The sequence below is a fragment of the Drosophila virilis genome, chromosome 2, assembly GCF_030788295.1.
Source record: "Drosophila virilis strain 15010-1051.87 chromosome 2, Dvir_AGI_RSII-ME, whole genome shotgun sequence".
Classification (NCBI taxonomy): domain Eukaryota; kingdom Metazoa; phylum Arthropoda; class Insecta; order Diptera; family Drosophilidae; genus Drosophila; species Drosophila virilis.
In genome coordinates, this window is record NC_091544.1 from 7,899,881 (window position 1) to 7,923,355 (window position 23,475).

General features: G+C 42.0%; 3 protein-coding genes and 1 long non-coding RNA gene across 6 annotated transcripts; 3 read left to right on the forward strand and 1 right to left on the reverse strand.

Annotated features, from left to right (window-relative positions):
• Positions 1 to 1,429: 1,429 nt before the first annotated feature.
• On the reverse strand, positions 1,430 to 20,574 carry larp (La related protein). 3 transcript variants are annotated; one of them, XM_015172231.3, is made up of 7 exons: positions 20,115 to 20,573; positions 18,137 to 19,172; positions 8,016 to 8,346; positions 7,790 to 7,857; positions 6,699 to 7,723; positions 3,723 to 6,037; positions 1,430 to 3,657 (listed from the first exon to the last, which is right to left on the reverse strand). In XM_015172231.3, exons 2-7 carry the CDS (start codon positions 18,962 to 18,964, stop codon positions 2,873 to 2,875), a joined length of 5,352 nt encoding a protein of 1,783 aa, XP_015027717.1. In that variant the 5' UTR covers positions 18,965 to 19,172; positions 20,115 to 20,573; the 3' UTR covers positions 1,430 to 2,872. The 3 variants fall into 3 exon arrangements, with proteins under 3 accessions (XP_015027717.1, XP_070063179.1, XP_032295212.1); XM_032439321.2 differs by lacking the exon at positions 1,430 to 3,657 and having other exon boundaries at positions 4,647 to 4,844; positions 5,269 to 6,037; positions 20,115 to 20,574; XM_070207078.1 differs by lacking the exons at positions 18,137 to 19,172; positions 20,115 to 20,573 and adding an exon at positions 15,625 to 15,651.
• Positions 13,602 to 14,533, forward strand: LOC26531872 (uncharacterized). The gene is made up of 3 exons (XM_032439322.2): positions 13,602 to 13,790; positions 13,851 to 14,168; positions 14,225 to 14,533. Exons 1-3 carry the CDS (start codon positions 13,731 to 13,733, stop codon positions 14,378 to 14,380), a joined length of 534 nt encoding a protein of 177 aa, XP_032295213.1. The 5' UTR covers positions 13,602 to 13,730; the 3' UTR covers positions 14,381 to 14,533.
• Positions 19,713 to 20,126, forward strand: LOC138910919 (uncharacterized). The gene is made up of 2 exons (XR_011416129.1): positions 19,713 to 19,832; positions 19,891 to 20,126. It is a non-coding gene; the product is annotated as an uncharacterized lncRNA (long non-coding RNA).
• Positions 20,575 to 20,664: 90 nt separating the features above from the next.
• Positions 20,665 to 23,404, forward strand: Gfat2 (Glutamine:fructose-6-phosphate aminotransferase 2). Its single transcript, XM_002054464.4, has one exon. It carries the CDS (start codon positions 21,093 to 21,095, stop codon positions 23,142 to 23,144), a length of 2,052 nt encoding a protein of 683 aa, XP_002054500.1. The 5' UTR covers positions 20,665 to 21,092; the 3' UTR covers positions 23,145 to 23,404.
• Positions 23,405 to 23,475: the final 71 nt, after the last annotated feature.

Below are 23,475 nucleotides of genomic sequence, written 5' to 3' on the forward strand. Positions count from 1 at the left end.
TTTGTTGTCCTTTGCAGATTCTGTTTGGGGTCAGCTACTCAATGGCAACATGCTGCGGCAACATTTTGTGGCCGAACTGTGGCGCCCTCTAGTGCAATTTCTGTGCAACAAGAGCTGCACAATTGCCGTTATTTGGTATCAAACAAAGCAGTGCACGGCTGGCCCAAAAATCCATTTTCCGACCACTGGGAAAAGCTTCAGGGTATTTAACTTGTTTGCACGGGTCCAATTTGCGCCTCGCACTTCGAAAAGCTGCAGCTGTTGAGTTTTTTCAAGTTTTTTTTTTTTATTCATTTTTTTTTTTTTGTTTTAGTTTTTCTACTCAATTTACTTTTAACATTTTTTTGTTAATTTTAAAAAATTTTTATAATTTTTTTGTTACGTTAGTTTATAAATTTTTTGTTTTTTTTTTCTGCATTATACTTTATAATTAATTATTTATATAATAATAGTAAATATTAATCTTTATGGTTTAAACTATCACGTTTTTCACAATAATCTTTTTTCGTTCTATTTTTCTTGTTTTCTCGTATTTTCATTTAAGTAACTTACAAAATTAATTATTAGATTTTTTGCGTTTACTTGGGTTTTGCATCATTTCGTAGTTTGTATATAAAGGTATCATAGAATTATTGTAGTATGTATATTATATAAAAAATTGAAAACTTAAAGGGATACCACAAAAAGTCTAAAATGTGTCCCATTTAGTTAATAATCATAAAAAGATATATATATTTATATATATATATAATCAAAAACTCAACATATTTGCGCACTTCAGTGTGGAAAAGAAATTAAAACATTTTGGACCGCAAATTAATATACATTTACGAGGTATGCAACAGCCGAATTCTGATTGAAAATGTCATTAAAAATGTTGTCAATATTGTTATACATACATATATAAATATATATATATATATATATAAGCTCAAGGGAAAGCATGTGTGAGGTGTTCGTGTGTTTTGTGTGTGTGCGTGCGTGTGTGTGTGTGTGTTTACAATTACGGAGTGACAATTTAAAAGCAGAAAAGATATTTACAAATAACTAATGTTTAAAAGAAATAATTATATATGCATGTGTAATGACAAATGTTTGCACTTTTACTTATTTGGTTGCTTATTGTTAGATGAGCGTAGCAGAAACCAAGGAGACTAATGGATTTGGGATTAGTTCATATTGGATTTTGGGATTTAATATTCCATATGCTGAAGCTGATCTGCAGTTTTGCAAACTGAGCATCAAGCAAAGACTTCACCGTGGATTTTACACTTATATTTTCAAATGATAGTTACGCTTTAGTCATATGTATATCGTATATAGGTAATTATCAGTAGTAAGCTTACGTTTGATTTCTCACATATGTTTAAATCTAAATCTAATAGCTATGCAAAACACATTTTGTTATTGTTGGGTTTTAGTTATCTGCTTTGTTTTTTTTTTTCTTCGTTTGCATCGATTTGCTTTATTTTTTGTTTTTTTTTTTTTCGTTTTTAACGTTTTAAACTTTTTTTTTGACTTGAAAATATTTTTTCATAATTTTGAAGATTTTTTTTTCTTTCAGTTTTTCTAGTATTTCAAATAAATGTAACAAGTGCAATAACTTAAAAGTAGAAAAGGGTTTACGGTTATGAACATAAACGTTTAAATGCTTGGCGGGTTTAAACAAAAAAAATATATATATATATATAAAATTCCGAATTATGTTGCCAATTGACAGCTTTATGAACTGGGGAAACTTGTGAAGGGGCAGTGCAATGCTCAAAAGAAAATGAAAATCAATCAGAATTGATTCGGATTTTTGGTTTCTCCTCAGATATTTCAGATTGAAAATTGCATTTCGGATACATTTTAAATGCCTAAATTACTAAAATTCGCTGGCAGTGGCGCCCGCTTGCCTCGATAGGTATAGGTTTAAGGATAAGAAACGCAGCTTTTTATACAATAACATTAAATTTGCGCCTGGGCCACACAAGAAATATTTGTTATGCATTTGCTATATATAGAATATACATATGGATGTATCTATCTATATATATATATATATATGTGTATATATATGGTGGTGGTGTATATATATATATATATATTAATATAACTTGAATGTACTTTTGCGGATGCACATTTCGAATATTTAATGTACAAAATTAATTTGCATTAAGATCATTTGGTTTCTGTATATTAATTTCGTTTACATTGTCGTTTTGGTAATTATAGTAGGGTTATTTATCGTTATATCTTTAGCTTTATCTTTATCGTATATAGTACAACAGTTAATGGCATAACGTTCAATTATCAACGCTGCTTCAGTAGGAAATTTCTTTGTTGTTATATATATATATATATATATATATATATATATATATTCAAATATGAACAATCAACACAAATTTTGTATGAAAATTGAAGATAATTTAGTTCATAGCTGATTGGCACTGGGCACAGAGCACAGATTGCCTGTGTATATGAATATGTGTGGTTTTAGTTGTTGTTGTTGTTGTTGTGGGTGTGGTCTTTGTGTTTGTGTGGATGTGAATGTGTACTAACAACAAACATTGAGCATTTCATAAGCAATCGTTTCAGTTAGATGTGGGAGAAAGAGAGAAAAACAATATAAACAATTATTCATAACTACTAAACCAACTCGAAGCAATTGCAATAAACAAATTTCAAATTTAACTTAATTAGGCTAACGCTAACGGATGTCCCCACATAACGCTTCACTCGAATACTACTAAAAAAAAAATAAAGAATAATAAGAATAAACAAAAGAGAGAAGAGCAGTTGGACACAGAAGATCCAAATCCAAGCTCCAAGCTAATTGTAAGTCATAATTAATCTTAATTCATATGTGTGGCTGCGTTATTGCGAATTACTTCTTTGACGATGACGAGGAGGAAGTTGACACTCCAGCTGCTGTTGCCGCCAACGCTGACGACGAGGTGGGTGCTGCTGCTACCGGCCCTGTAGTGGAGTTGCTGGCGCGTGCTGCACTTAACTGTGCTCCGATCTGTGAGGCTACCTGTTGCTTTGCCTTGTGCTGTTGCTGTTGTTGTTGTTGTTGCTGCTGCTGCTGTTGCTGCTGCTGTTGGCGCTGCTTGTGTGGCGCCAGACCGGAATTGCTACCGCCGCGGCGCAGCTCGTGCTGTGAGCCCTGCTGATAATTGCGATTTGCCACCTGTGGCTTATTGCCTAGAGAGCCGCTGCGAATGCGCACAGTGCTGCTGCCAAAGGAGCCAGTGCGTCGACGATTCTGCTGCTGACCATAGCCGCCATAGCCGCTGCCTGGCTGATGCTGATGTTGATGATGCTGTTGTTGTTGCTGCTGCTGCTGTTGCTGTTGATGCTGTTGCTGCAGCAGGCGACCCACATAATCACTGCGATTGGTGATTGTGGTATTCAGACGACGACCACCGGCGGTGATCACAGCGGTGCCGTCGCTTTCGGAAACGCTGCGCAGTCTGTTGAGCTGACGACCGGGAGTCAGGCTGCCAACTCCCTGTAGCATTTCATTGATCTCTGGCTCCACAACGCGGAAGTCCTCAATATTCTTGAAGCTCTTCAAATATTCGGCCAACTTGGGCTGCACTTCCAATTTCTCGCCGTTCTTATAGTACTTTAGGAAGGCCCAGAACTTCTCCAGGCCATAAAGTTGACCTAGCGGACAAATGGGTATTAATATAATTAAACATATATATATTGATTATATATTCGTTAATTACCTGTCTCATAATCGGCAATAGTCTCGTCCTGGAAGTCCTGATAGACATTCGGGCGGAACTTCTTTTCCAGGCCGTACGAAAAGAAACGGAATAGGCACTCCAGACCATAGCGGAAACCGTTGCCCGCATCCTCCAGCGCCAGAGCACGGAACTCATTGTACATGCTCTTGTTAAAGTTCTCGCGCAGGAAGAAGGACCAGAACCGATAGAGGGTGTTCATTTCCTGCGATTGGCCATAGCCGAGGCGACGACGCTCCTTCAGGCAGCGTGAATGATACTTGTGATATGCCTGCTGTGTAAAGTTGTTCTCCTTGAGCAGCGCATGCGATGGATGCTGGAAAACGGGCAACGATTGCGGCACTGATGATCCAAATGAACCATAGGACGATGTGGTGGGCGATGTGCCCGTCGATGAACCCATCGAGGTGGTACGAGGTCGATGTTCAACGGTGTCCAAGAGCCAACCCACGTGGGCTTCGACTGGCGGATTGGCGGTGTGACGCAATTTGCGTTTTCTTGGTGTGCGCGGATCAATTGAATGCGAATTTGGTGCGGCATAGAAGCGCGCACGGCGAGACTTCAACGTGGAGTTCAGTGTGGAATTGAGCGTTGCATCAGCATCCACTAGAGTGCTATCGGCATCATGTTCCGGTTCGTCCACATAGCTTGGCGGCGGCGGTGGCGGTTGCTTTTGCGCTTGCAGCTGGTTTGCTGTTCTCTTGCTGACCGCTAGCTTCTCAAAGTCCGCCTGAGAAATGACATTGACGGTGCGATAGTCATTGTTGGGCACCACATTGGTGGTAGTCCACAAATCCTCTTCATAGTTGGCCAGCCCATCATTGATTATGTTCTCCAAATCCTGTGTGATTTTCGTGCGAGAGGTGTAATCAGCGGTGCGATCATAGCCATCATGTTTGGGCGCACGTCCCACCTGGGCGACAATGAGCAGCTTGTTGATGTCGCGGTCAGCAAATTCGTAATCAGATTCGTCGTCGTCGTCAAAGTTTTCGGTAAAGTTGTTGATGCGTCCAGTGGCGGGTATGGGGTCCATTAGCTCCTCGTCAAATTGAAAGTCTAGTTCTTCCTTTTCGGCATGGCACTGAGCGGATGGCGCAGCAGCAGCTGTTTTGGAGGAGGATTGGGAGTTGGTCGTGTAAGCAGCGTTGCCAGAAGATGATTTCTTATTGTTGATTTTTGTGGCAGTGGAGGAGGTGGTGGTGGTGGTTGTGGCGTTGGTGGTAACAGAGGCAGCGATGGATGTGTTGCTGGCTGATGAGGCGTTGGATGTGGCGTTGGATGCAGACGAGGACTTGGACGTGGTGGACATTGACGTGGTCGTGGTGGCGTTTGCGGTAACAGTGTGGTTGTTGTTGTTGTTGTTGTTGTTTTTATTGGGTTTGACATTTTTGACATTGTTATTGTTATTGTTTTTGAGCGTTTGTGAAAGCGTTTGCTGTTGTGTTGTCGTGGACGTGTTGTTGTTGTTGTTGTTGATAGATTTAGTAGCGTTTTCTTTTAAAGCGTTTGTTTTGGAGCGTCTCTTTACCTCTTTCCACATGCCCTCAGGCTCTGCCACCAAAGCAGCTGCTACCCCATCACCTTCAACAGTCCCAGCTGCCAATGCCGTCGTTCGCTTCTCCGGCGTCGAGCTGCCCTTTGGCTTGACACTCTCGGCCAGACCGCTCAGATGATCGGCTAGCTCAGCCGCAGCACCAACACCAGCCTTCTGGCCACCAACCCCCTCCACGCGCTGGGTAAGTGCACTGATGGCATTCACCGAGTTCATGCCCGACATTGTGGGTCGCTGCTTCTCCAGCAGCATTTTTGGCACCAGATTCTGCGAATTACGCGGCACCGGCGGCGGCGGTATGCTGCTCAATGGCTTCGTGGCCATAGCTGAGGTCAATATGGCTGGTGGTGGCGATGATGGCAATGGTACCTCCGGCATCACAGCCTCTGTTACCGATTCAGTCTGCTTATCTGGCTTCTCCACCTGCTTCTCTGACTGCTGTTGCTGTTCCTGATCCTGCAACTGCGACTTGTCCGCATTATCAGTGAGTAGCTGACCCTTGGCGTCAAGGGCATCGCTGATGGGCCAAATGGTGGGCGTTGTCTTTGTGCGGACCTTATAGCCCTCAAACAGATCCAGCTTGTCCGAGTCCTTAATGGCGTTGACAATTAATGCCACATCTGTTGTAAGCGCCAGGACGCGATGGAACGAGGCGATCAGGGTGACCGGTATATAACCCTCTGGGTCCATTTTGCGGCGCAAAAAGAAGTCGCCTGTGAGATTATCGGCGCTAAAATAGTATTCACTGCGGGAAAGGGTGCAATAGAAACCAAGTTAGTCAAAACGCTTGTGAAGAACGTCACAAAGGATAGCGTAGAACAGTCCATGTGCAAATGGGTCGACGTCATATTAATTAATACTTATATTATGATAGCAGAACAAGTTTCCAATTTCAAATTATTGACACTACTGCTTCAATAGTTTTCCCCGTGGAAAATTACAATTTTTTACAATCGGATCGGATCTTGAAAATAGAAATGGTTGCAATCAAGAGCTGTTCGCCCAGTTTTCACCCCTGAGCTGAACTTTGCTTCTTCGGTGAAGCACGTATAGAATTCTTTGCGAAACGATCTCACATTCCATGCAAACTTAAGCCTCACACTCCAACCAATTTGTCTATATTCTAAAAAGTGTGAAACTCGTGATCGTATTGTTAGTTCAAAAATTTTCACGAATTTTCCACAATTGCGGCTAGCTATCAGTCAGTCAGAATAAACAGTTTTATATAAAATATTTAGATTAGGGAAATTCTATGCACACACTGACATCGAAGTAACTCAAGGACGTTTATGCACTTAATATCACACTTTTATGATAGGTTAAGATTATATATTTAAGTTTAGTTATATTTATCACAGAATACACTGACTAGAAGAGTTTTGGGCTGGACTACAACAAGTACTTACACTTGCTTCTTGATGGCCTCCTTGACGCTAGTGGCGTCCATTTCAATGTAGGCAGCCGGCACATTGCCGAAATAGTGTGTGCCCATGAGGACATAGGATTGCGAGGAATCTGCGCCGGCTGCGTCCGCCGGCAAATAGTTGACGTACTCGCCGGAAGCTAACAGATGGCGTGGTATGCGATTAGTTGGACGACCTGGTCCCGGTCTTGTGAATCCACCGCGCCCCTGCCGGCCGCCCCGATACGGCGTCCGGAAGCGGCGTGGGCCACGCAACCCGCCAGCCCCTGGCGCTGACGCGACACTTGCTGCTCCTTCTGCTCCTGTGCCTGAGCGCTGCTCATCGTAGACAGCGGCACTGGGGCCGCTGCTACGCCAGGAATCCACGCGCTCGGGCGCAGCAGACGTGCGTGCGTTGTACGCATAGCGGCCACCATGTGGCCGCGATTCAGTTGTGCCTCCTGACTGGCCCTCAGCACCTCTGGCGCCTGCTGGGACGCCGCGCTCATTGTATGCACGTGGCGGGCGCCGCTGCTCGTACGCATCATCGCTGAACCGGCGATTGGGCCGGCCGCCAATAGGCTTGGGACGGCTAGACTTGGCCAGATCGATTTGCAGCGGACGCCACTTGTGCTTGGGTATTTTCTTGTTAATGGCAGCTCCGGCAAGGGCGCCAGCAGCTGGGACAGTTGCGCTGCCAGTGGATTGCTCGGCGTCTCGCTGGCTTTTGGCATCATGACTCGTGCTGGCTGTGCTGGCGTTATTAGCTTGGCTGCTATTGCTGCTGGTGCTGCTGGAAACTGGGGCAACGCTTGGCTCTGCGCTGCCTTCTTTTGTGGCAGCTCCTGTGGCTGCTGATGCTGTGTTTACTGTTGCTGCGGGTTGGGTTGTTGTAGCGGTCGATGTTCCTTTGGCCACTGCCTGTTTCTTTGTTGAGCTACGTTTGGGTTCGTTAACGGTGGCTTTGCCACTGGCCGAAACCCCTCCGATAAGCGTGGGCCACTCACCAACGTTGCTAAAATCGCTAGCCTGCAAACGAGAATTGAAAAATAGTTGTAAAACAGGCAACAATTGAGCATGGCTGAATTGCTTTACCTTTTGATTGACCTTCTTTTTGTCCTTTACCACTGCACTGGCAAGCGCATCCGCAATAGTGGCATCAACTGTATGGTACAATGGAAAGTATTGTTAATATAAGAATTATTTTGAATCAGGCCAATCACAACATCACGTCATATCGTATATCCGACGCAGTTGCGCCGAGAGACGAAAAATAAACAGAGAGAAAGAGCGACCGAGCCGAGAGAACACGTTTACTCACCATTCGTTGAAGCGGCGACGCTTGTTGTTGCTGTTGCTGTTGCTGCTGCTCCTGCTGCTGTTGTTGTTGTTGTTGTGGTTTTTATTGTAGGCTGTGTCGCTGCTTGCTGTTGTTGTTGTTGTTGTTGTTGTTGCTGCTGCTGCTGCTGTGTCTTTTTGTTGCTGTTTTGTGCGCCCTGATTGGTATTATTATTATTATTATTGTTGCTGCCGACAGTCTGTTTCGATTGCTGCTGCTGCTGCTGCTGTTGTTGTTGCACCTTTGGTTGCAAGACGCGTTTGTCCAATGGCGAGCTGCCAGCTTTTGGGCTGCCCACTTGTTTTGTTGATATCTGCATGAAAGAAATTTATTTAAAAAAAAATAAAAGTTTAATACGTTTACTATTATTGAAAAGTGCTAAACATTTGTGTTTTGTGTTTTGTATAATGTGCGTCATAGAGACGATTGAAAAATCAATTCAACGTTGTTTCATTTCATTTCTTTTTTTTTTACTCAAATCCAAACCTAACCTAGAACCTAATGTCACATGCAACAACAACAACAACAAAGCCAAGGCAGGCAGCCATTCGGCTTGGGGAGTGTCCCTAACCCAGATACGATACGGTTCGGTTCGTGGCACGCATTAGCGAGATACAGACAAAAACATGCTATAGAAATGATGTGCGCAAACACACACACATATATATATATATATATATATATATATATACATATATATTGTACATCTTGCGAAGGAAATTACCTTAAGCTTTTCAGAAATGCGTAAAATTTTCCATAAATATAAAAGCCAACAACACTGACATACAAATAATTTAATTTAGCCGCTTGCAGCTCTTTTCGTATATGTCTTATCGCACACTGTGTTTGTTTTGCTGTTCCCACAATACACATGCATTTAAATTGCTTCAATTGTTGTTGCTTGCTGCTCTCACTCTCACAATTTGTTTAAACAAATGACCGTTCACTGTTTATCTTTAATTGGTGTGGAAGACTTTTTCTTAAAACGCGTCCGTTCTCTTTAACTGCCAGTTGAATTCTGTGCGCTACAATTCAACCAAAAGCAATGACAACAGCTCTGCCGCTGCTCGCGTCTCTGCTGCCGCGCGTACGCTGTGCACGCCTTGACTACGTGAGCAAAAGCGAACACAACGAAGATGACAACAAAAACAACAGCAACAGCAGCAGCGCTCGCATACGACAAAGAGGGCCAGGCAGCAGCGACGGCAACAACAACAAGACCAACTGGTTTCACAAAGCAACAAAGATTGAACATAAAACCGATTCAAAATAACAAAACAAAAAACAGCCGATGCGCCGGTTGTTTTATGCGTGAGAGCGAGAGCGAGAGCGCAATTTGCCGGAGCCAAGGCAGCGAGAGTCAGCGCAGGCTATAGAGCACCCTGTATAATAGATGGATACACGTTTTCCTTCTTTTTTTTTGTGTATGAATGTATGAGTGTACTACGTGCGTTCCATTTGTTGTTTAATTCGTTTTTTGTATACTATGCATATATTTTGGTTGTGTATTTTTTTTTTGGGGCTTTACTTATAAAAACAAAATAATTAACAGGTGAGCCAACTGAAGTCAAAACAACACTTGGCAGTAAACGTAAACATTTTTGTTTCGCTCACACAAGTTTGTAACTGTAAAGCGAAAAACAGCAAAATAAACAACATGTGATTTTCGGCACGTAGGCCACAGACGCAGCAACCACGGGTGGTGGAAAACTCGCCATGCAAGACACCGAATTAACAAGAGAAAAAACGGAGCGAGAGAGAAGGTGAGAGGGAGAGAAAGAGAGAATGAATTGCGCGTTGTTTTTTCTTTCATATATGTACATACATGCATGCATATGTAAATATATATGCACATACATATTGCATACCAAAATTCATTTATAAAAAGTGATTTTTGAATATATTTAAGAAAATGCATTAAAATGGGATCTTTGTGTTGTATGTGTCTAGCCTAGAAATCTTTATATTAGTGCGGAACCCAGCACGTAGCCAAATTTAGAGCAAATCCTCCACATTCAAGGTTTTCCATGACTCAGCCCCAAATGCAGGACTCGATATGAGTCATGACTCGTTTAGAATCGGGGCAAGTAATTTTCCACTCAAACATTTTCCCAAGCCCACGTGCTATCAGCGTGCTGCTTGTTAAATAAAAGTATATACTTGTAAGTACACGTACTTTTGTACATTTACTAAAAGCAAACAAATATATGTATGTACATTTATTGCTCTAATCTGTTTAAAGACATATGAACCCCCCGGCACTGACGTATTTGCCATATAAAAATAAAATGTATAAAAATAAAATACGTTTGCACTTAGATTCGAATATGATGATTGTACGTAGTATTTGCTGATAATTCAAGGTCATTAATTAGAAAAGCACAAAACTATATGAAACGAGAAATCTCATGTGCATTAATCATCGTAGATACTTTAGTCGATTTTCGATTTTCCCATTAGATTTGAAAAGCCTTGAGAATATTTGCAAAACAAAACATGAACTTGCCTCTTGAGTTGAAAGAAATAGCAAATCACAATTAATACGCAATAAAGTTGCAAATGTAATTATATTTTTGTATATATGTACATATATAGATGATACGTTTCTTTGTATAGCTCCACAACGAACGATCGCTGACAGACGACTGAGACGATTCAAATGCAATAGAACAATTTAAATATACCCAAACTAGTCAACAGTTAACGTCGCAGTCAGCGCCGACCGCGACGCTGCAAATCGTATAAAAATATACAACAGACAGTTGCAGCAAGAAATCGTGCAAATATACCCACATTCTCTAGTACATTTTTCACACTGACCCCCCCGCTAGGGGGCGGGGGTGTAGAGCGAAGGCAGTTGAGGGTCTTCTACGTTCTAGTAAATTGAAATAGATGGCAGCCAGTGACCGATCGAGCGGTGCGAAATGCCGGCCGCCAAAGTGCTTATTTCTGAGCTGGGAAACGTGCTCCAAGTCAAATCAACAATTATGCATATTTCAGAGCGAGAGGCGTGTGTCAGTGGCGGGGCTACCGACCAGCTAAACAGGTTTCCAAGCTATTCGACCGAGCCAAACAAGTCTTATCAACACAGGCTGACAAATAAATATGCTAAGAACTAACTTCTATATAAAGCGAAAAGAAGGGTCTATCTTTGGTATACCGAAGATTTAATACCCTTGTAGACATTAGTATCTGTATCTAAGAGGCACAGGGAAAACAGTTAATTTCGAGTATAGTTAAGATATCTTGAAAAACAAAAAAGTTTTCCATGCAAGAACCTACTTTTCGACCGATCGTTCCTATGACAGCTATATGATATAAAGGTCCGTTGTAAATAAGATTTTGCATAAATGTGGAGAACATAGTGAAAACTCTAAATGGCGAGTTTGGTCAAGATACCTTGATAATCAAAAAAGTTGTGCATACTAGAACCTACTTTTCGACCAATAGTTCCTATGGCAGCTATATGATATAATAGTCCGATCTTAAAAGGATTTTGCATATATATGAGGAGCATAGTAGAAATAATTAAACCCTTGTTTGGTCAAGATGTCTTGATAAACAAAAAACTTTTTCATACAAGAAGCTACTTTTCGGCCGATCGTTCCTATGGCAGCTATATGATAAAGTGGTCCGATCTTAATTGGATTTTGCATATATATGGGCAGCATAGTATAAATAATAAATTCCGAGTTTGGTCAAGATATTTCGAAAAACAAAAAAGTTTTCCATGCAAGAGCCTACTTTTCGATTGATCGTTCCTATGGCAGCTATATGATATAGTCCGATACAGCTAGTTCCGAAGAGACACTTCTGCAAAGTTTCACAAAAACAACTTTAAAACTGAGAGACTAGTTCGCATAAAAACAGACAGACGGACATGGCTATATCGACTCGGCTGTTGATACTGATCAAGAATATATATATATGCTCTATGGGGTCGGAGCTGTCTCCTTCTGGGCGTTGCAGGTTTAACGACAAAATCATAATACCCTCTGCAAGAGTATGAATATAGCAATACAAAAAGGTCAGCTTTGAACGCAAATAAATTTATGTGTATTTTTGCTTTTTACTTTTTCTATTTGCTATTTTAAGCGTTTTTTTTTTATTATTATTGGATTTTACGCAATTAGAAAATTGATAACAACAAGTTGACGAACTGGAGCCAGCACAAGGCAACGAGACGCATGTGTGTGAGTGTGTGTAGGTGTGTGTGTGTGTGTGTAGGTGTATACTGTTGCGATTATGGTGTTTGTTTTGGTGTTATTCTAACGATGGGCTCCATTCTACGGCGTAGCTAGGCCACATTTAGACAAACCCCCAAGAGAGCGGCCCTAGAGATATTTGGTTCTAGTTTCAAAATTCGAAAAACATTCATGTGTTAGATACGAGTTCTGATTGGAATGAACAACAAGTGATAGAGTTGATAACAGAGTAATTATACTAAGTATAAAAGCTCGCCCAATTAGTTTGTTTAGTAAGCAAAGCGTCTTAGCTAAGGTAAGCTATAGTAGCTTCTGTTTTTCTAACCTGAACCTATTGAAAAGCCGTAAAAAATGGTATAATGTTATCGACAAATAACAGACAGAAGGAAGCATCTCAGTTCCCATAAAAGTATATACCATATATACTCCATGTCCGTCATCCGTCAAGGATCTCAGAACCCGTACGAACTAGAGACTTGAAAAGTAGATCGTCCTCGTGCCTGCGCATAACTAGTTTGTTTCCGATAATCGTGCACCCATCACTAATAACAATACCTATCAATATCGTAGACATGACAGACTTATTTTATTACTTTTGAAAGTAAACAACTTATAAATACACCAATTGTTATCAGAACAAAAGGAAAAAGGTGTTACGGAATTAATCATCGCAAATTACGCGACCTTGAGAGTAATAAGTGAGAGTATTGCGCGTTCGCTCTAAAAGGCGTTTTCACTATAAAGTAGGTCGTAGTTAATTTTATATGGCGGGTTACTAAGGCATCTGACAAGCAATTTCGCAACTTTAGATTTGCTCTAGTCGGGAGTGCCTGACTAGAACATACCCTAACTAAACTCCGCTAAGGGCTGCCCGTTTAAAACATTCAAGCTTTCCTCAACAAAACACGATTTATTGTCGAGACTTAATGAAGATTTCTAGGGCAATACAGAAGCGCAAGTATACTCTCATAAACAAGATTTTTTAACTCTGGAAGTTAAGTGCAGGGTATTCAAAATTGAAATATTCTGTATTCCTAACGCAAATGAGGCAGAGGGAGACTGTTACATGCCAATTTTGATATTATGGATATGTATATCGATATTCGATATTCTTTTCGATCGCATAAATTTATCGATTACTTTTTTTGTGTTTGATACGAACGGACGGATAGTCGAACAGGCTGAAGAACGAGCCTGGTTAGATAGTTACGAATTTATATACTCTGGATTCAGAGATCGGAATAGAAACTAAGCTATAGAAGGTAGCTCCGAACCTTCTTCGTTCTGTCAAATGTGATTTTGTTATTTATAGATATTGATATCATCGTGTAAATAAACTCAAATACAAACAATTTTATTTTATTGATATTTTGATTCTGTACTAATGCAAAAATAATGGTGAGCAGAAATCAAAGGCCAATTGGGAACTACTATTTATTAGGCCTATTCCAATTGAAATAGCCAATAGTCAAACAGTTGGCTATAAAACGTCATGGACACAATTTTGACAATATTTTCTGTGCTGCTGCTGTTGATGTTGCTATCCAATTTGGTAAACAATAAAGTTGACTAATAATAATAATAATTAGATTTCAGTTCGCACTACTTTCAGGATGCGTCAAACTTCAAGTTCACAAATGTGGTCTGCGATTCCCACAACAAGTCGTGGATTGTGTTTCACGAGTGCCGTTTACGCGTCGTACAGCGTAATAATATTACTGTTAATCTGAATGCAACTCTGTTGCATCCTGTGACAGTGTTGCACATAAATACGCAAATTCTAAAGAAAGCAAACGGTTATAAGCCCTGGTTGGTAAACGTAACCATTGACTTCTGCGCATATTTACGCAGGCGCAACAATCCGACTATTAATCTAGTTTTTGGATTAATCAGAACGGTTTCAAACCTATATCACCATTGTCCCTTCCAGGTAGGCTGTCATCTATGAAAAAACTCTTAGTTAAACACATTTATTATGTTATTCAGGGTCCACAACTGATAAGTAATCTGTACGTAAGCCCTGAAATGCTGCGCATTCCGCTTCCTACTGGAGAATATTTATTATTGACTAACTGGATGTTTGAAAAGCAGATACAAGCTATAACTAAATTTTACTTCTCATTCGTAGAGAACCTATTATAAAGATAACGATAGCGATTTAAAGCTTATGGATATACACAATATAATATAATATTTACAGATGCGATACTTCTTTCTTACTGAAAGTGTAAAATTTCTAATAAGTCAAAGCTCGACTTCAAACCAAAGCATAAATATATTATTGTATTTGGAGAAGTCATGTTCCTTCTTTTAAATAAGTTAGATTTACTTTTTACCCAATTGCAGGAAACGGAACATCAAGTTAGTCCCAAGTTCCAGAAGACCTTTCCAAAGTGATTGGAATTTCCATTTGCGTTGAATTAAAAGATTAAATCGTATTATTTAATGAAATCTTTGGCAAGCATGTGTAAAGATTAATAACAATTAAGCATATATGTACATATAATAATATGCACAAGGAAACAAAAGAGAATTAAATATACAACCCGGATGCAATGAAAGAAAGAAAGAAGCATCTACTTAAGGCGAACAGCTTGACGAAAACAAAAGTCTGCGTACACAGATAAGCAAAAAAAAAAACCCCCCAACTTAATGGATATATGGAACCAGATATAGGGAAAATGAAAATGGAAAACTAAAAGCAAAGCACTGTGAAACGTAAATTAGATAAAAAGTAGGGAATGTGCACATTATAAACATGTTTGTCAGCGTTCGGTAATTAAAACCTTCGTCAACGATCCGTAACAAATCGTACTGCGAATCGAACCAAAAACTTATCGCTTTAATACTGACAGGGGATATCTGAAAATGTGCATATTCGAAAGAATTTTGCTTACAATTAAGTTGATTTTCAGCTTTTATAGAAAAGAATATTCAACAATTTAAAAGATATAAATATAAACAATCAAAACCCTCTAGAACGGACACCCATTGAGAAGATCTACTAAAGAAGTTAAGGGTATTTCAGAAAGACAACAAATAAATATGTTTATCTCAAAGATATACATTTATGATTATGATACATTTTCCATACAAAAACTCAGTTTTCGAACGATTCTTCATCTAGAGCTATGCAATAAAGTTGTCCGATGTTAATAGACTTGAGCTTATTTGTAAGAAGCATAGAGAAGATATCCTGATAAACCAAAAAGTTGATCATCATCAAGAAACTAAATTTAGATCTAAGCATCTTTCCTATGTCCTTTTAATGATATAGTCTTGCGATTTTGATAATAAATTAGTTATTCCTACAAAGGACTCATTTATTTAAATAAAGGTGTTGAATTTTGAACTCAGTAAATTATTAAAGTTCTTTGCATATTTACTTTCGTTTTCATGTTTGTTGTTGTTGTTTTTGTTGTTGCTATTCCTCGTTGTAGTTGTTAATTATTGCTCGTTGCGCCGGCGAATTTGTTCTAATTTAAAACAGTTCTGTTTATACACATACTAATGCAGTTGCTTGTACGTGTGTTAGTGTTAGCGCAGCAGGTTGTCTTTACGGTATACCATTTGAATGAACACACACACACACACGCACACAACAGAGAGAGAGAGAGAGAGAGAGACAGGGAGAGCGTTCAACAAGTACTCATATGCACGTTTATATTTGCCTCTTTGTGTTTATTATTCTGAATGTGTATTTACAACATATTAATCAGAGCGAATTTACAATTCACCACGACACACAAGTGTGGTGAATTCAGAGAACCACGACGCAAACACACGTGCTGCCCAATTTGAATAGTTAACGAATTAGGGTGACCGTTTATTTGTTAGTTTGTTTTTAATTTAGTATTTTATTGGATTGTCATATGTGGCTAAAAATGTTGTTGAGAGTTTTCCAAATAAAATAAATAAACAAGCTACTGACAGACGCGACCGTTGCGAACGTCTGTACTGGCACACGTCAACTGGTCGCTTTACTTTCTGATTTGGATTCGCAGCACAGCGCTGCGTTTCGTTTCGGTGCAGCGGCTGATTTGACGCGACGTCGGTGGGTAGTTAAAAACAAGAACACCCGCCACAGCGAGAAGCCAAAAACCTGTGTGACAGCCAAAGATAGCAACAACAAACGGAAACAAAAGCGAGAGTAACTGTTGTTGTTCTTGCTATGAAGAAGGTGTTCACCTCGGCAACAGAGCGAATGTGTTTTTATTTATTTCAAGCTTCTTTAATTAGCTTAATTTGCATGATACTATTTGCATATTGTAGGCCAAAAAAGTGCGAGGGAGGTTCAAGAAATTAACATTATTTGCCATTGTTAATAAATTATTAAATTTTGATTGTTGGACAGAATGATTCTATTTCATTTCATGTATCAAAAGGAGAGAGAAATACATTTCTGCTTTGATTTCGTTTGGAGAGATTGTCTATATATGTATTGTATGATACAGGCACACACATACACACACACACACATACAGAAAGCAAATGCAAACATTTGCCACACCTTTTTTGAACACTTTTTTTATTTTAGTTTCTGCTGTTGCTGCACTTCTTTCGCTCGTAGAAGCCAAATCATAAATTTTTGCCGTTTGCTCTTTCTCCACGTTTTTGTGTTGGATAAACAACAACAAACTACAATTGCTGACGTTGACGCCGCAGCCGGCGTCAACGATACCAGCGCTGCTGACCTTGACATTTATTTTTAACTGTACATTTTTTTACGTTTTCTCTCGCTTGCCGTTTGATAAATACAAAAACACAAAAAGCAATGAAATTCAAAATATATATGTATATATATAAAACAAAGAGGACACAATGTAATAAAGCAATCGAATTATTTGCTGCATGCGAACAGACAGCACAAAAGACAACAACCGATTGCGAGCACGACTCGCGCTGTTGTTGTTCTTCTTCTTCGTCTTCTTCGTGTTGTTGTTGTTATTGTTTTTGTGGGCGTACTTTTCATGGGGTTTGACGTCTCAATTTGCCGGCGTTGGCCTCGCGTTTTTCGTATATTGCATAACACGCAAAAAAAACAAGACAAAACACAAATGCCAATATTTGTGTTCTTTTGTTTCTGCTTTCGCGTGCTTTTAACGATATGTTTCTATGCCATATTATGCAATATGATAAAAACAATTAATGCAGCTATCAATAATGCAATATCAATTTGTTTGGATAAATATCAAATTAACAACAACAGCAACAAAAACAATAACAATAACAATAATAATAAAAATAATAATAATAATGTAGCAGAAAACGTGTTTCCATGCTCATGTTTTGTGTCTGTTTGCTGTCTTCGTTTTGCAGTTGTGTTCATCAGTTGTTATGCTTTGCTCTCTCTCTCTCTCTGTCTCCCTCTCTCTCTAGCTACATTTATGCCATTCTACGCATATTTGTTTACCAACAGATCAACAAACAACACAAAAACAATGTCGTTTATGGGCATTCGCTTGCCTACCTCCCTCCCTCCAACCCTCTCTCTCTATCGCTCTTTGTTTTGATTTCGTGTACCTACACACAAATATGCCGTCATTTTTCAAGCATGTGGACATGCAAAATGACAACTGTTCTTACACTTCAAAAGTATCAAAAAAAAATATGCCAAGCATAATAAGGAATATTTTAGCATATTTAAAGAACTAAAATTCTGTTAAAAAATTTCAATTGGAAGTGCTCAAAAATTGGAATTATCCAGAAATGTTTTAACATTCTACCATTTCTTAAAAAATATAGTCTGCTTAAAGAATCTTAAATGTTGCATCAAAGATGTTCATTATTCTTGTTATTTGGTTTAACACAAAAATGATTGAAACATTTCTCGAAAGGATCGACAATGCTGCGTTACAATTCAGGATTATGTGTGGCATAATTTGAGAATCGACTTACCTTCCAGGCGTTAACCTTTGGCGGCGGCGCTGCAACGAAGCGTTTTGGCTGGGGCGCAGCTGGCGCTGCTGCAGTCGAGGCGACTGTCTGGGCATCGGGATCGCCGGATTTGGCCTCGTTGCCACTGTTGTTGCTAGCCTCCAGACTGGCGCAGGGTGAGGTATCAGCCTTGCGTTCCTTTTGGGTCTTGCCATTGCCGTTGCCGTTGCCATTGCCGCTGGTGCCCGGCACAGCCGTCAGTTTACGTGGACTGTTGCCGCGTGGCGCTCGGGGACGTCCCAATTGCTTGCGGCCGTCGGCTTCGTTGCCGCCGGGCGGACGCCGACCAGGCGCCAGTTTCTGGCCCTGACCCTGTCCCTGACCCTGAACCGGACCAGGGCCACTGCCAGCAGCTGGCGGTTGCTGCTTGTCACGAAATTCGCGCGTTGTCGGCTTATCCTTGCGTGCCTTTTTACGGTCACGCCGATGATGCGATGATAGCACCGGCAGAAAGTCATTATTGTCGTCCAATTCAGATGAATTCTCAGCAGTATTGTCGCCGCCAGCGGCGGCACGTTTCTCGCCCACATTGGGCAAATCCTCGACGGCGGCCTCAGCGGCAGCGGTTTCCTCACTCCACGATTTGAGAGTTTTCAAATTCGGTTGATTCTCCTTGTTGTCCACAGCATCGGCGGCGGCGACTGCAGCAACTGCCTTCTTGCTATCCAGATTCTGGACAACATTCGCATATGATGCAGTTGCAGCATTGGCTGTGGCAGCTGCAACGGCAACGGCAGCGGCGCCGGCATTCGATGCAGAGGCATCATCCTTGCTGCTGCTGCTGGACATGTTGAATCTTGTTGTTCCTACTGCTTGTGCTGCTGCTGCTGCTACTGCTGCTATTCTCTGAGTAGGCAGCTCTCGTTGCGCTACTCCAGATTGCGGCTCGGCTGCGGTTGCTCTTCGGTCGTTCTTTTTGATGGATGGGGAAACTCTTTGGTGCTTCCTTGCCAGACAATAATTATATCAACGAGTTCGAACAAACGAGCTGCTGTAACTGTAAATTTGCAAAGCGTAAAAAAATAACATTAATGTATTTGTTTTTCTTCCATACCACACACACACAGACACACACACACACAGGCATACACACATATTTGCACATCGACCTTTACAAGAGCGAAGCAGAGAGTAAGAAAAAAACTTCAAGAGGAAATCACCTGCATGCGGCTTACGTTTGCACTAGCAATGGGCCATAACCCCCCTGCCCGCGCCACGCCACGCCTGATGCTGGCTGCTGCTGCTGCTGCTGCGGCTGCTGCTGCAACACAAACACATACAAAATCACAGCTTGAATTTTGTAATTTTCAAGCTTCTTTAGAAATGGATTAACTGCGCTATTTTCGACGTCGTCACTTTGCGCTGTTTTTCGCCTCAGAAATGGTGCATTATACGCTGCTAATGAGGCACATTAAATTGATAGCAAAACGCAACTGAAGTATAATATTATGCAGCCACACAGTGTTACAAGTGAGGTTAAGGCGCGGCGAAGCAGCAGTCACAGTCGCGAATGCCCCCCACACTAGTACGAAGCAGCAGCGCAAAAAGCAACAAGCGCTTAGTTGCGGTGCTGCCAACTTGTTTAAAAATGTCCAGCTATGCGACTAGCAACATAATTTTGAATACGACGCAATACCAAATACAACAGCAAAATAAGGTACACAAAAAAAAGCTTAATGAATTGCAAAAACTGTAAACATATTTTGTTAAGAAAGAATTGCCAAAGGCAACATAGCAGAAGCCGCAGCCATGGTTATGCAACAACAACGATTGCATTTATTGCATCCCTGGAAAGGGAACAGCTGTTTATGCAGCTTGCCAACGACTGCTGCACTATATTCTCCAATCTCAAATTTCAAATGGACACATTTATCAGCACGCCCACTCACACAAATGTATTGATATATATATTTTTTTTTAATAAACAAAAAATACGCACCTAGAACTTAAATCACAATATGTGTGTACGTGTATCGTGACGGCAGGTAGACGAAAACAACACGGTAGCAACAACAAAATTTAATACACAATTCGACTTTTTGCTTTGCTCGTTGCTTTGCTAACGTTTCACGTATGCTTTGCTGCTGTTGTTGTTGTTGTTGTTTTTATTTCGTATGCTTTGCTTTGCGGTTTCCGTACTCTTCGCACTCGTAATCAATCGCTCTCGCTCGCTCACTCACGCGCTGGTGGGTTGGTAGTTAGAACGTTTTTTGTTGGTTACGAATTGGCTCGAATGGAATTATTACACACAGATTGTCACAAATTGCAATATTATTCAGTTACTATTTGACACGAAGCACTTGTTTATGTTTTAACAGCACTATGCAGCATAATTTTACAAATTCTCGGATACCGAGCAAGACATGTGGTTTTTTACCCGTCGCGGTCGAAAAGGAAAAGAGCAGGGTTGTTGTTAATATCGTGCTCGTGCAAAACATATCGATAAGCTGCTTGTCATTCACAGGCAATGCATTTTACTGAACAGATGGCAACGCTGCAAATGGCCGCTGTTCTTTAGCGTTGTTTTTAAAATCAAATTAAATACAGTTTTTTTCGCGTTGTCTTTAATATTGGACAGGTGCGAGAACTGCGTAAGCCACTCCATAAAAGCTGTTAGTATTAATTAGCGTTCACTTCTACGCCCCATGGCAAAACCAACAACAGCCAGCGAATGCAACGCTTTTTGTTTACATTGCGCACGTCAGCTGCTGCCGCTTGATTACGGTTGCGGGTGTGTGTGTGTGTTTGTGTGTGTGTCCATATGTGTATGCGGGTGTGTGTGCGGCCGACAATTTATCATTCAAAGAAAAAATTCCACGAAATCGCATTGTCGACGCAGTTTATATTAAGAAGCAGAGCGACGTAGACGTGGCCCAAACATTAAGCAACAAGTAGAACCAATTCAATCATCCAAGCAATGTGCGGAATCTTCGCTTATCTAAACTATCTGACGCCAAAGTCGCGTCAGCAGGTGCTGGAGCTGCTGGTGCAGGGACTGAAGCGTCTCGAGTATCGCGGCTATGATTCCACGGGCCTGGCGATCGATTCGCCCAACGATACCAACGATATTCTTCTGGTGAAGCGCACTGGCAAAGTCAAAGTGCTCGAGGATGCCATTGCGGAGCAGTGCCAGGGCGCGGGCTATGATCAGCCCGTGGACATACACATTGGCATTGCGCACACGCGCTGGGCCACGCACGGCGTGCCCTCCGAGTTGAATTCGCATCCGCAGCGCTCGGATGTGGAGAACAGCTTTGTGGTGGTGCACAATGGCATCATAACGAACTACAAGGACGTGAAGACGCTGCTGGAGAAGCGCGGCTATGTCTTTGAATCGGATACGGACACTGAGGTGATTGCCAAGCTGGTGCATCATCTGTGGCAGTCGCATCCCGGCTACACGTTTGGCGAGCTCGTCGAGCAGGCCATACAGCAAATCGAGGGCGCCTTTGCCATTGCCCTGAAGTCCAAGCATTTTCCCGGCGAATGCGTGGCCTCGCGACGCGGCTCCCCGCTGCTGGTGGGCATCAAGGCGAAGACAAAGCTGGCCACAGACCATGTGCCCATACTGTACACCAAGGCGCATCGTCCGCACGGCCAGACGCAGTTCCAGCTGCTGCCCAGCGGTCGCACGCTCAACGTGGATGTCAGCGCCGAGTTCCAGCCGCTGGAGCACAAGGAGGTCGAGTATTTCTTTGCCTCGGACGCCTCGGCTGTCATTGAGCACACCAATCGCGTCATCTATTTGGAGGACGACGATGTGGCTGCCGTCAAGCGGGATGGAACTCTCAGCATACATCGCCTCAATAAATCATCGGATGATCCGCACGCACGCGAGATAATCACGCTTAAAATGGAAATACAGCAGATTATGAAGGGCAACTACGACTACTTTATGCTCAAGGAGATCTTTGAGCAGCCCGAATCGGTGGTCAACACCATGCGCGGACGCGTTCGCTTCGATACGCAAACCGTGGTCCTGGGCGGCATCAAGGAGTACATACCAGAGATCAAGCGCTGCAGGCGCCTCATGCTCATAGCCTGTGGCACCTCCTACCACAGCGCAGTGGCCACACGCCAGCTGCTGGAGGAGCTTACGGAACTGCCCGTCATGGTGGAGCTGGCATCCGATTTCCTTGATCGCAACACGCCCATTTACCGGGATGATGTCTGCTTCTTCATCTCGCAATCGGGCGAGACGGCGGACACACTGATGGCGCTGCGTTACTGCAAGCAGCGCGGTGCACTGATCGTGGGCATCACCAATACGGTGGGCAGCAGCATCTGTCGGGAGTCGCACTGCGGCGTGCACATCAATGCGGGCCCGGAGATAGGCGTGGCCTCCACCAAAGCGTACACCTCACAGTTCATTTCGCTGGTGATGTTCGCCCTGGTCATGTCCGAGGATCGGTTGTCGCTGCAGCAGCGCCGGCTGGAGATCATCGCCGGCCTCTCGCAGCTGGACAAGCATATACGCACCGTACTGCAGCTGAACTCGCAGGTGCAGCTGCTGGCCAAGGAGCTGTACTTGCACAAGTCGCTGCTGATCATGGGGCGCGGCTTCAACTTTGCCACCTGCCTGGAGGGCGCACTGAAGGTCAAGGAGCTGACCTACATGCACAGCGAGGGCATATTGGCTGGCGAGCTGAAGCATGGCCCGCTGGCGCTCGTGGATGATGAGATGCCCGTGCTGATGATAGTGCTGCGCGATCCGGTATACAACAAGTGCATGAACGCACTGCAGCAGGTGACATCGCGCAAGGGACGACCCATCATCATTTGCGAGGAAGGCGACACCGAGACCATGGCCTTCTCGACGCGCTCCCTCCAAATACCACGCACCGTGGACTGCCTGCAGGGCATCCTCACCGTCATACCCATGCAGCTGCTCTCCTACCACATTGCCGTGCTGCGCGGCTGCGATGTCGATTGTCCACGCAACCTGGCCAAGTCGGTGACCGTCGAGTAGACGGGACAAATCCCACACGAATCCCGAACGAAAACAATTCCATTTTATTGACCGCTTAGGACGGACTCTTTGCCGGAGCGTTAAAACATATATATTTAGTCTAAGCTGAACAATTATATATATATATATCTATATCTATAACGAGCACAATTGCATTTTTTAGATCTTTGTTCGTAATTTTGTGCTGTAAAAACAAAATATTTATTTGTGTCTGTGCAATTGAAATATATATAATATATAAATATTTGTGTATCCATAAATTAATGAAGATTTATTTGCTGTTCGGAATAGCTGCAGATAAACTGGCAGTTAGCTCCTGATAAGAAGAAAT